This window comes from Phragmites australis, chromosome 9 (assembly GCF_958298935.1).
Source record: "Phragmites australis chromosome 9, lpPhrAust1.1, whole genome shotgun sequence".
NCBI lineage: Eukaryota > Viridiplantae > Streptophyta > Magnoliopsida > Poales > Poaceae > Phragmites > Phragmites australis.
In genome coordinates this window covers 15,545,900-15,558,585 of record NC_084929.1, presented here as the reverse complement: position 1 = coordinate 15,558,585, position 12,686 = coordinate 15,545,900, and the positions used below count along the sequence as shown (strand labels likewise).

Genomic DNA, 12,686 nt, shown 5'->3' with positions numbered 1-12,686 from the left:
GTGGTGGTCACTTTTAACATAATTTGGCTATGTGAACTTCAATGTGCCAACCAATTCTTCGGGTTTAACTTATAAAGCTTCATATTCTTGTGTCACTGTCTTTTTTGAGCCTCTATTCGATTGTGAGTTCCACTTTCTACATTTCAGAGCCCTTTGATGTTTTTAGCTTTTGCAAATGCTTTGTGGTACACTTGTAAAAGCTTATTAGGTTTGCATATTCACGCATTGCATAATATTTTATCCTTAATGTTTGCATTGCCAAAGGGGAGAGCATATGTACAAAGAAGAGAATATGCTACAAAGGAGGAAAGATGAGAAAATTTTGCAACAATTCTCAAAAAAAAAATTGAAAAATGTGCATTCATCAAGAGGGAGCTTTTGTTTTTATGTTTTTGAGATTTTCTTCATCTTTTGTGGTTTTGGCTTATCTTTGCCTATCTTCAGCCTTTTGCAATCTATCTTATACCAAGTGATTTGTGTTTACTCTTTCTTGAGTTTTTGGTCACTTTGATTTGTTTCACTTCGATTTGTTTCACTTCTTCTATCCTAAATCTTTGTGCTTTGAGGGTTGTCAATGCACTTATCAAGGTGAAGATTGAGAAATCAAGTAGAGAAGTGCTTTGGTTTGCATGTAATGAGGCATTGATAACATTTGATGTGTCTTGAACTTAGTTAGCATTTGTTTGCGGGTGCTTATTCTTGTTCATGTCTAACTCGAGTTGGCGGTGTTTAGAATTGGTGAATTCTTCTTTGTACGTAGAAAAATTACACACATCGGAAATTCCAGTGTGGACAGTGTATACTCGCCGGACTATCTCTTACAGAGAGCAATTTTTTGGATGAAATTGGAGATCAATGCACCGGAAGGTCCAGTGAATGTGGTGGCTACACCGGAGAGTATCACTGGAGCATTTTCAGTGCTGAAGCAGAAATAAAAGAAAACACCGAATGGTCTAGTGATGGACTTTAAGAGTGCCGGAGTATTTTCTGTAGAGAGGAGTTTTTTTGGGCCAAGTCTGATTTATGTACACTGGATAGTCTGGTGTTGTAATTGTGAACACTAGAGAATGCACCAAACCTTTTGTTTCAGAGAAGTTGCAGGAGGGTGGTTCGGTGGATTGGTACATACCGGATTATCTGGTGATGGACATGAGATCACCGGAAGCTTTTATCGGATCTTTTCTTATAGAGAGCAAAACTTTCCTGGAACAGATAATGTTACACTCACGTGATGGTTCGGTGTTCAGGAGTAGAACACACCAGAATATCTGGTATTCACGTTTTCTGTAGCATGTGCTCTGAGTTAGAAGTTTTTGATTTTGTGCTAACCTGGAGATGTTTTGGAGTGTGGAGAAATGTGTTTGCTTGTTTCATGGTGTGAGGTGATGGATGCAACTTGACGGTCGACGGCGAGTGATCAGGGATAAGCGGGTGCTTGGTGCCGGACGATCAAGGAAGGCCAAACGGAGTCAAGTGTGAGATTTTTTAGAGGAAAATCTTTATAATCCGTATAAAATAGGGCTGATCTCTTTAAGTAATGAAGTTTATTTTAGTTCATATACTTGAATTCCCCTTCTTCTAGTTTTCCTCTCTTGGTTCTCTTGCTTTGTGTGTAAGTTTTTACCTTCAGGTTTTGATTTTCGTTTTTGTTTTTGGGCGAAATTTCAGCACTTTATGAGATCATTTTTCTTGTTGCTAGATGCATAAAATTCATATACATACGCTTATGTGATGGAGTTTTGAATTTTATTGTCTCTAGATAATCAACTTGGAGAGTTTTGTTACTCAATGTTCTTCTTGTTTTTTTGCTAGTTGTGATCTTTCGAGTGCTAAGATATATAAATTGATCTTAAATTGAACCTATGGTTCATATATCATCCGTTATGTCATATTGCCTCGATTTTCTCTTGTTAAAACTTCTCTTGATTTTTGCTTCCGCTTGAGTTTTGATATGTGTTGGGTGATCCAAATGAAAAAAGACTACCAATTTTAAAAAAATTGTTAAGACTATTCACTCACTTCTAGTCGTCAATCTCATTCTTATATTATGGAGGTGAGTACTTAAGTATGGATGCTAATAAATAAACATATAATCTGTCACGTATGTGGTGAGGGAGAGTGGTTTCATTTTTCTAAGCCCATCTTAAACCTGTTGTATTGTAAATGCTCTAACGAAGTTTTTTAAATAGTTATTTTTCTACAAACACACTAATAAACACCCTAATAATTATTAGTTTTGTGCGAATATCATTCTATGGCCATCGAATGCCATGTAGTACCTTCGACCAAAAAAAGATGCCATGCAGTAAGTACGGCGGCCTTATGTTCTCAACGTATTTAGGAGGATAATATCAATGGATGAGAAAATGAAGTTTTGCGAATATCTGCACGAGTGTTTTGCGTTTTTTGATACCATGGAAAGAGGAACACAACATGGAGAGCAATTTTTGATACTGCAGGGGCCTGTTTGAAAGCCTCCACTACCTTGCTGCACCAGTGTTGTGCGCCACCATATCGGACCAGATCAGAGCCGGCCAAAGCGCGAAACCCCCCACCACCCGTCCGCCACTTGAGCAAAACGCACGCCCAATTTCTCATCGCTTTGCCCACCAAACGCGCAGCAACCGCCGATCGTCGCTCCTGCCGTGGATTGAACTACCTCCAGTCCGAGCACTCGTAAGAATAGAAAAGTAAATTTTATAAGATCTGATTTTATATATTTATTGAGATATCTATTCACTTAACTCTAGCTGTTAATCTGATTCTTATATTACAGAGGTGAGTACTTAAGTATTGATGCAAATAAATAAGCATATAGTCTGTCACGTGTGTGGCAAGGGAAAGTGATTTTATTTTTCTCAGCGTATCTTTAACCTGTTGTATTGTAAATGCTCTGAAAAAGTTTTTTAAATAGTTATTTTTCTACAAACACCCTAATAATTATTAGTTTTGTGCGAAAATCTTTCTATGGCCATCGAATGCCATGTAGTACCTTCGACCAAAAAATAAGATTCCATGCAGTAAGTACGGCGGCCTTATGTTCTCAACGTATTTAGGAGGATAATATCAATGGATGAGAAAATGAAGTTTTACGAATATGTGCACGAGTGTTTTGCGTTTTTTCATACCATGGAAAGAGGAACACAACAAGGAGAGCAATTTTGGATACTGCAGGGGCCTGTTTGACAGCCTCCACTGCCTTGCTGCACCATTGTTGCGCGCCACCATATCAGACCAGGTCAGAGCCGGCCAAAGTGCGAAACCCCCCACAACCCACGTCCGCCACTTGAGCAAAACGCACGCTCAATTTCTCATCGCTTTGCCCACCAAACGCGCAGCAACCGCGGCTCGTCGCTCCTCCCGTGGATTCAACCATCTCCCAGCGCGAGCACCGGTAAGAATCAAGAAATAAATTCTAGTCTTATAAAAGAACTTCTTTCTTATAATGATATGTGTTTAATCGTGGAATACATAACATGAATTAAATCTCACGAATCCTTCTAGATCATATAAAACTTACTTCCCACCTCCCGAATCCTCCTCAGGTAACCAATTCCATTCACTCTTTTCTTCCCGTTCATGCTTCAGTTGGCTGTGCTCCGTGGTGCCGTTCTTGGACTTCAAGGGTCCAAACAAGTTTTTTTCTCTCTCTCTCCTTTTGCTGGCTGTGGAATCCCCAAATTTGAGTTCTTCGATACTTGATCCTTGTTGGGTGTTCTGGACTCAGGCGTGGTAGGTATCGAGGGTGTGCCACTTGGTTAGCTTGGAATTTTAGATTCTTGTTTGTATGATATCTGCTTAGCGAGGGTATGAGTTCCTCCAAGGGAAATTGATAAAGGAAATGCAATTTTCGCTCCAGTTTCCTTCCCCGAGATGAAGTGATCATTCTGCAGTATTACTTGTCGTCATTCTTTTCCCTTCCTGCTTTGAATTGGTTTTGTTTCCTTGGCAAATTGGTAAGTTTTATTTATTTATTGGCAAAGTTTGTCGCTTCCTTCAATACAGTAGGACCGTAGTAGGTGGTGCTTAGAAGGGTTCAAAAATTCGTCGATAACCGACTAAAATGCGCAATAACCGGACATCTCGGTCCGGCTCAGTTTCAGAAACCGAATGATAACCAAATTTTAATTCAAAAAATTTGAAAAAATAAAAAATAATTCAAAAAATGCAAAAAAAATCCTAGAAAAACTAGGCACAATTCTCAGATCTTCTGTGAAAAAATATTTCAAAAATAATGTCGTTTACATCATATTCTATAGAGAGGAAATTTGAAAAAAAAATGAAAAAAGTTGAAACGTGTGGCTCAATTATTAACTCATGTTAAGGAAAAGTTTAACATGCAAACACATATTTTTCTTGTATAGAACGTATCTTAAGAGTTTCTTTAAAATTTATTTCACTTTATTTAGAGTTTTATTAATTTCTCTATTATTTTTACAATGTTCACAAGCATAAAGTGAATATGTTAAGAAACAGTACTGTAATTTACTTTTTCGTGTCTACTATTATTTTTCCTACGTAAATCATAGTATAAATAAACTAATAAAAGTTGTTTCACTAATTTTTGAGGTGTGATGAGTCAGTTATGAATTAATCTAGTCGCAACACATTCACACAATCCTGCATGTTACTATAACTAATTCATGAGTTCATGTATTTTTAAAGACATAGGATCATGTAAAAAAACTAACAAAAATAGTTTCATGATTTTTGGATTAGCAAAGAGTAAACTATGCATTTAACTTTGTTTAACAAATACATTTTCTCACAGAAAATTTTGAATATTTTTATGAGTATAAATACTTTTATCATGTAGATCATGTTACAAGAAAACAAACAAAATTTGTTTCACTTGATTTGAAACTCAGATGAATTAGTTATTGATTTTACAAGATTGAGATAATTTTTGGGTTTTTTGTTGAACTTCACTGAAAATTGATAAAACTGCTCGATAAATCTAAAACCGAACGGTTACCGATAAAACCAAGCGGTTACCGACAATGCGGAAAATTCAAGAAAACCACTCAATAGATCGAGAAAATCGCTCGGTAACCGATCCAATTCGACCGGTTACTGAAAGGTCAATTTTATGAATTTTTTCCTAAATTTTAAATATTATCAAACAATTTTTTTTTGAATTTTATTCAAATTTCGCGTGATTGTCACGGTTATCTTGAATTTTTTATTAGCGCTCGACCTCGATAACCGACCGACGTAAGGTAAGTTAAACCCTGGTGCCTAGTAACGTTTACTGCTAGTTTCCTCTTCTGAGGAAAGAAATGCTACCATCTGTTCGAGTAACGATGTTTGATGGATTTGTTCTCATGTGCAGAATTAGCAGCATTTTTTCCCTAGTGCTTTGTGTAAAGTTTGTAACTTCTACTGTCACTGGAACCTTCAATTTGCTATCAATTTCATGCTCACAACTCTGACCTTAAATATCTTCCTCGCATCAATTTATTGTTGTTCATCCTGCCAAGATCCAATATACTTAAGTTGTATTCGTTTGCTATTCTTATTGCAGGTCCAGCTCGTATCTCTCTGAATCAGCCTTGGTCACTAAACAGAGACTATAAGAAAAATATCCCAACCACCCTCCAATTTTCCTGATTCTTTCTTTCTCAAAACCCCAAAGCGAAAGATCCAATGTTGTGGCATGATTCAGCTGTTCCTAGAGCTATCTTAGAGCAAAACTGAAGTAAATAGATCATCAAACATATATGTTTCTTGAGATACCAACCGCTGCAATGGCACACCCAACCTTACTAGTTACCCTCAGATGCCTCACACTGCTATGCATCCTGTCAATCGCCATGGGGGCTGATAACAACTCTACCGTCTCTGGCCCGATCCACCTAGATTGCGGAGCCTCCTCCCCGACGGCAACTGATGCTGATAATCGGACTTGGCATAGTGACAATAGTTCCAACTTTGCACCATCACTGAAAGGCGTTGCTGCCACTGCTTCATACCAAGACCCTGCACTACCCTCTACTGTTCCTTACATGACTGCTCGCATCTTCACTTCAAATTACACCTACTCCTTCCCTGTTAGTCCAGGCAGATTGTTCGTGCGCCTCTACTTCTATCCTAGCACTTATGGCAACTATGCTCCTGCAAATGCCTACTTTGGTGTCACAGCTAGCAATCTGGTCCTTTTAGACAACTTCAATGCTTCCCAAACTGCTTTGGCAGCTAATATTGCCAGCTTCGTTCGTGAATACTCAGTAAATGTTACTTCAGGCAACCTAGACGTCACCTTTTCCCCATCTACACAGCAGAATGGCTCTTATGCATTCGTGAATGGGATTGAGATTGTTCCCACACCGGACCTCTTCACAACTCCAACACCAACACTAACCAATGGTGGAAACCCTGATCCATTCCCTATCAATCCTACAACGGGGTTCCAAACAATGCACCGGCTCAATGTTGGGGGCCAGTTCATCTCTCCACAAGGTGATGTTGACTTTTACCGCTCATGGGATGATGACACTCCTTACATAAATGATGCTGGTTATGGGGTGGCCTTTGGGAAAGACAGAAATGTTACCATCACGTATACACCCAGTGTACCAAATTACACTGCACCAGTTGATGTCTACGCAACAGCACGGTCAATGGGACCAAATGCACAGATCAACCTGAACTCCAACCTTACATGGACTTTACCAGTTGATGCAGGATTCTACTACCTTCTAAGATTCCATTTCTGTGAAATCCAGTACCCGATAACCAAGGTCAATCAAAGGTCGTTCTTTATCTACATCAACAACCAGACAGCACAACGGCAAATGGATGTCATTGCATGGAGCAATGGAATTGGCAGAACAGTGTACATGGACTATGCTATCCTCACGATTGGCTCCGGTCAGATGGACTTGTGGGTCGCACTTCACCCTGATCTTTCGACAAGACCAGAGTATTACGATGCAATATTGAATGGTCTTGAGGTCTTCAAGTTACAGAATTATGGAAATAACAGTCTTGCTGGGCTCAACCCTCCCCTTCTACAATCGCCTGTGGAACCTAATGGGACACCAGGTGGAGGAAACTCAAAGGGTTCTGCCGCACCAGCCATTGGTGGAGCTGTTGGTGGCTTTGCTGTGCTGTTAATTGCTTGTATTGGTGTTTGCATCATCTGCAGACGAAAGAAGAAGGTAGCAAAGGAATCTGATAAATCTGATGATGGTCGCTGGACTCCTCTCACTGATTACAGCAAGTCACAATCAAACACCTCAGGAAAGACGGCCACCTCTCGGAGCCACACATCGACATTGCCATCTAATCTTTGCCGTCATTTCTCATTTGGTGAAATCCAGGCTGCAACCAACAATTTTGATCAAGCCTTCCTCCTTGGCAAAGGTGGCTTTGGGAATGTGTACCTTGGAGAGATAGATAGTGGCACAAAGGTGGCAATCAAGCGTGGCAACCCAATGTCTGAGCAGGGTGTTCATGAGTTCCAGACTGAAATTGAGATGTTATCGAAGCTCCGCCACCGCCACCTTGTGTCGTTGATTGGGTATTGTGAGGATATGAATGAGATGATTCTTGTGTATGACTACATGGCCCATGGAACCCTTAGGGAGCACTTGTACAACACCAAGAACCCACCACTCTCATGGAAGCAGCGGCTCGGGATCTGCATTGGCGCAGCTCAGGGGCTGCATTACCTGCATACAGGTGCAAAGCAGACCATCATCCACCGAGACGTCAAGACCACTAACATATTGTTGGATGAGAAGTGGATAGCTAAGGTTTCTGACTTTGGGCTGTCGAAGACGGGTCCGAATGTTGATAACACCCATGTGAGCACGGTTGTGAAGGGAAGCTTCGGATACCTTGATCCTGAGTATTTCCGGCGTCAACAGCTCACTGAGAAATCTGATGTCTACTCTTTTGGAGTTGTGCTGTTTGAGGTCCTGTCTGCGCGTCCTGCCCTGAGCCCCTCGCTTCCAAAGGAGCAAGTGAGCCTTGCTGATTGGGCATTGCACTGCCAGAAGAAAGGCATGCTCGGGCAAATCATCGACCCATATCTCCAAGGGAAAATTGCCCCCCAATGCTTCATGAAATTTGCAGAAACCGCAGTGAAGTGCGTGGCTGATCACAGCATTGACAGGCCGTCTATGGGCGATGTCCTTTGGAACCTTGAATTTGCACTCCAGCTGCAGGAGAGTGCAGAGAACAGTAGCAGCCTCACCGAGGGGACGTCATCGAATACTTCACCACTTACTGTACCCAGTATTCACTCAGATGAACCACTGACGGACACTATCACTACCACATCAACCACAATGAGCATCGCAGGACGGAGCATCACAAGTACGGAATCGGATGGTCTGACCCCAAGTAGTGTCTTCTCACAGCTCATGAATCCAGGTGGCAGATGAAACCGAACTGGAAGCTAGAATTGCAGTTAATCTCTACATATTCTAACTTACCTTGGTACAGCTATGTGGCAGATGATATAAGGAACTAGTATAGTATTCTATATATATATATATTCTTCTGATGTTGTAAGGAAGCCATTTAGGACACTCTATATGTTTGTCTCCTGTTCGAGATACTAGTTACTATTTTCACTTCCAGATGAATTTGTAATCTTTGACATCTGCTTCTTTCATTTCTGTGAGATTAATCTCCTTTATAGTAAACGAATTGGGAGACAGGTGGTGCAAATGGGTAACTGAGTGCAACAAATGCAAATCAGCATGTTCAGTTCTTGGCTTCTTGCACTCAAATGCCCATTTGCAATTGGTTCAGTGCAATAATGTTCTATTGTTGGCTATGTTCCTGTGTTAGTAGTTGATGATCAGACCGTAGTAATTATAGTGCAGGATGGGGAAAAACTGCTGGTGCGAGTGTGACCATCTGTGTCATGTAAATACATACAGAGAACCTACGTTGTGATTCTAGGCCACTTTTGACTTGTGAGGCATTGCCATATGTAAAAGAAATCAGAGAATACATGACAGTGCATTGTTTGAATACTATCTGACAATGTCTCACAGGACAATGAGCTTCTTGTTTACAAAGGCATGCCAGGAAGAGCAGCGTGATTATTGTTAGTGGGAAATGAAAATTATGTATCCATTTTGCAATGAAATCGAAAAGTTCTCTTGTGCTAAGTGCTTATCTCATCCATGCTGAAATCCTCGAGTCTTGGACGTTTCATGAATGCATTCATTATCTGTTACCTCCCATTCATTGGACATTGACTGAACGTACTATGCTTAATTGCTAGCTGATCCTATTCACAAGGTGGAAACTAAGTCAGTAATTACCAAGTTTTCCCAGCAAGATATTCTTCTATGGGAGATAGAATTGTTCCAAGCTCTTTAACGGTACCCTTAACTGAATATGGGCCATTCATTTCTTTTAATCTGACGGTCAAAATTAGTTAAAACTTCTAAAACTCCACCTGGCAATCACTACTATAAAACACCCAACCATGACCCTCTATCACTTTCGATTCTTTAAAAACTAACCGTAATAATAAATCACTGTCGATTTATATCAAGAATTGGTAGTAATATTCCATCAGAAAGAACCGGCTGTAAAAAAACTAAGTCAAGAATTGCATTACTTGTGATGGGTGACCGCATACATAACATAGGTGAGTACTTCTGTGGGAATTTTTTTGGATTTTTCAGAAAAAAAAACTCGATTTGAGGACCGACTGTCACCGTAGATTGTGCAATGTCGTTTACCAGTTTTTGAACCGGCATTGACAGTGTTTTAGTGACAGTGAGTATGAAGAAGTAAATTCATCTCATAATGATTCTCAATTTGGGCCATCGGATTAAAAGAAACAAAGGTATTCATTTCAGGGTACCGCAAAATATTTGATTATGTTCTCTGCTCTACAAACACCTTTCTTTGTTCTTTTTGCATCAGGAGCTTGACGATATAGCCGAACAACGATCGTGCTATGGGAAGGGCAGTATCCTTGGGGCCCAATTGGTGACAAGCCCTGAACGACTGACGGCAATGTCTTAGGGCGTTGCAAGTTGCACGCCTCCCAGGATATTTTGGAAATTTTAGTTTATTGTTCATTACGAGTTTGTCTTTTCAATGACAAGTCAGTCAAAAGTGTTATTTTTTTTTATAAAAATAAGATGATTAAGTATATCTTTTTTATTGCTGTTTTGTGAGATCTGTATGGCTTATCATTCAAGTGGTTTTTAATCTCTACTCATCTAAAAATGTTCCAAATTTCTTTGGCAATTGGCTTCGATGTATTAGTAAGCATTGGAAGGACAAAATAATTGTAGTGGCAGCTGCATGTTTTTTTATCGTTGTGGCTATACAGAAATGATGTAGTCATTAATAGAAGGAAAATTAACTCTCCTTTGCATTTTATTTTTATTTGTACGTGATTGTTCCGTTCTTGGGAGTATTGCAATAGCAGGAGCACCAGTTTATTATGGTGTCGGCCTCTTTTGGAACCGGCAGTCAAAGAGATCTTTACTCAATTTGGATGACAGTCTAGATTTTCGATTAGAGCTTCTTCTTAGTCCACTAGCTAGCCATCGTTTTGTTTTCTTTCCTTTTGTTTTGCTCATTTTTTGTCCGTGTTCATCTGTGCTATGTACGAGCCGGAAGTGAACTTTTTTATATTTGTATTATCTTGATGTAACTCTAAGATCAATAAAGCTTCCTTTATAAAAAAAAGAGATTATCTCCTCACTTCTGAATTGGCTAACCATTTGTGTGCTCCTTTGTGTCACAGATAACAATTGTATCTTATTAGGCTCCCAAAATCATAAAAATAAACAATGCATCTTTAATCATTAGCATCCAACCATCAGTTATTTTTCCCACTAAGACATAACGCCACAAAGGCGATAGGATATCATAGTTGGTTAATCAAAACTGATTATGATAAAATGGTCCTCATACTGAACTATGTGCTGGTGGGAAAACCATCTGCGATTAGAGACATCACATACGACTCTAGAAACGAACTGTCTGTAGTGATATCACAGATGGTTCTAGAAATAAACCGTCTATTTTTGTCGTCGGATCCCATCGCAGGTGATTTTTAGTGTGAAGCATCTGCGATATTATGCTAGACAGCTTTTAATGTGAACCATATGCGATAGACCCATAATCAGTAAATGTTTTTTTTTTTCTGAACCATCTTCACAACAACGAGGATGAGTAAGGAGGAGGGCGATGACAAAGATGAGGACAAGAATGGCAGTGACGGCGACAAGTAGGGCACTAATGAGGATGCCAATGATGACGACAGTAGCCTGCTATGGTCTAAGCTTCTATCAACTAAGGACAATGGCGACACCCTAGCCTCCAAGAGTAGGTAGACGGATCAGTAGAGTAGAAAGTATTAGTATTAGCTAGACATTAGTAGAAGAAAATAGCTAGCTAGAGGTGGCAGCCAGGACAACAATGCCCTGTCTTCATTTTGGCTTTATCGGGGGAAGAACGAGCCATATTTTGCTCCATTTGGACTTGTAAATGTACCACCTTTAAGTTGTAAATATACCTTCCACTGTTATAATAGACTGTAGCTATGAAATGTAGCTTTTTGCTTGTAAATGTATTAGAATGCCAGTGAAACTTACAAAAAACAAAGAATTTGATATCACAAACAGATTGATATTAAAATTGTATGCGATTAGACATATCATAGACCATTTGGTATGAAACTGTCAATGATTGTAGATATCACAAATGGTTTTTATAAGAAAACGTCTGTTATATAGCCCCAACTTTTAGGCCCAAACAACCCACATCCCCCCAAACCCTAATATAAAAGGCCAATTAGAGTTCGCAAATGCTCAATCCTGGCCACCACTCTATTCCACAACATAGTCATCCTCGATGAGAATGGCCAGGGCCGGGCCTCATCGTCCCCAATGCAACATCCCCAGCCTTGGCCATGTCATCCTCAGGGGCAATGACCCTAATCTCCTCGTCCTTGAGGGTGATTGCCTATCCTCGGCCACGTCCTTGGTGATGAAGGCCCCCAACATCTTCTTCACTTGCAACCTCATCCTTGACGGAGACGACCCTGCCATCTTTTTCCCTGGCCACCTCATCCTTGGTAGCGATGGGCGCCTTCATCCCTGGTAGAGAGCCCAACTTTGTCCTTCATGGCATGTTCAATGCTTGCTCCTGTGCATGAGAGGCCTTGAGGTGGGCATTGTCCTCTGTTGGTGGAGGTGGCTGGTGGTGGTGGGCAATGTCACTGGTGTTTTTTTTTTTGTCCTTCACCTATATCACACACAACGACCTATTGCCCATGAACTTTCCTGTCTCATATGAGAATGGAAAACTCAGAATACATCACACAGTTCATGTATAGGAACCTTCTGTCATAAAACATCACATATGGTTTTTGCTATCTAAGGTGATGTGGATGGCTATTATCATAGATGGTTACTTAAGAGAATGAAGGAATCGGTGACGTCCTAAGAGGGGAGTGAATTAACACACTTAAAAAACTAACCTAAACTAATTGGCTCCAAAAACTTTACAAGATAAACCTATATTTATATCTAAATGTGCTCTAGATTTATCTAGTGTGTCTACTGTACCGAACAAAGAGATTTGCAACCTATAGCCAATCCTAGCAAACTACTCTAGGAAGGTAAATGCGCAAAGGTAAATTGCAAGTATGTGAATGCGGAATCGTAAAGACAGTAGAAAGAGCAAACTCGGCA

The 12,686-nt window shown here is 40.1% G+C and overlaps 1 protein-coding gene across 4 annotated transcripts; it reads left to right on the top strand.

The window, feature by feature from the left end:
* Window positions 1-3,237: 3,237 nt before the first annotated feature.
* On the top strand, window positions 3,238-8,654 carry LOC133928675 (receptor-like protein kinase FERONIA). Of its 4 annotated transcripts, none has more exons than XM_062375114.1 (3): window positions 3,238-3,394; window positions 3,589-3,736; window positions 5,525-8,654. In XM_062375114.1, exon 3 carries the CDS (start codon window positions 5,721-5,723, stop codon window positions 8,388-8,390), a length of 2,670 nt encoding a protein of 889 aa, XP_062231098.1. In that variant the 5' UTR covers window positions 3,238-3,394; window positions 3,589-3,736; window positions 5,525-5,720; the 3' UTR covers window positions 8,391-8,654. The 4 variants fall into 4 exon arrangements, with proteins under 4 accessions (XP_062231098.1, XP_062231096.1, XP_062231095.1 ...); XM_062375112.1 differs by having other exon boundaries at window positions 3,546-3,736; XM_062375111.1 differs by lacking the exon at window positions 3,589-3,736.
* Window positions 8,655-12,686: the final 4,032 nt, after the last annotated feature.

Bases quoted from the DNA above. Each gene is read 5' to 3' on its own strand.
- LOC133928675 (XM_062375111.1), top strand. From the start codon at position 5,721: ATGTTTCTTGAGATACCAACCGCTGCAATGGCACACCCAACCTTACTA.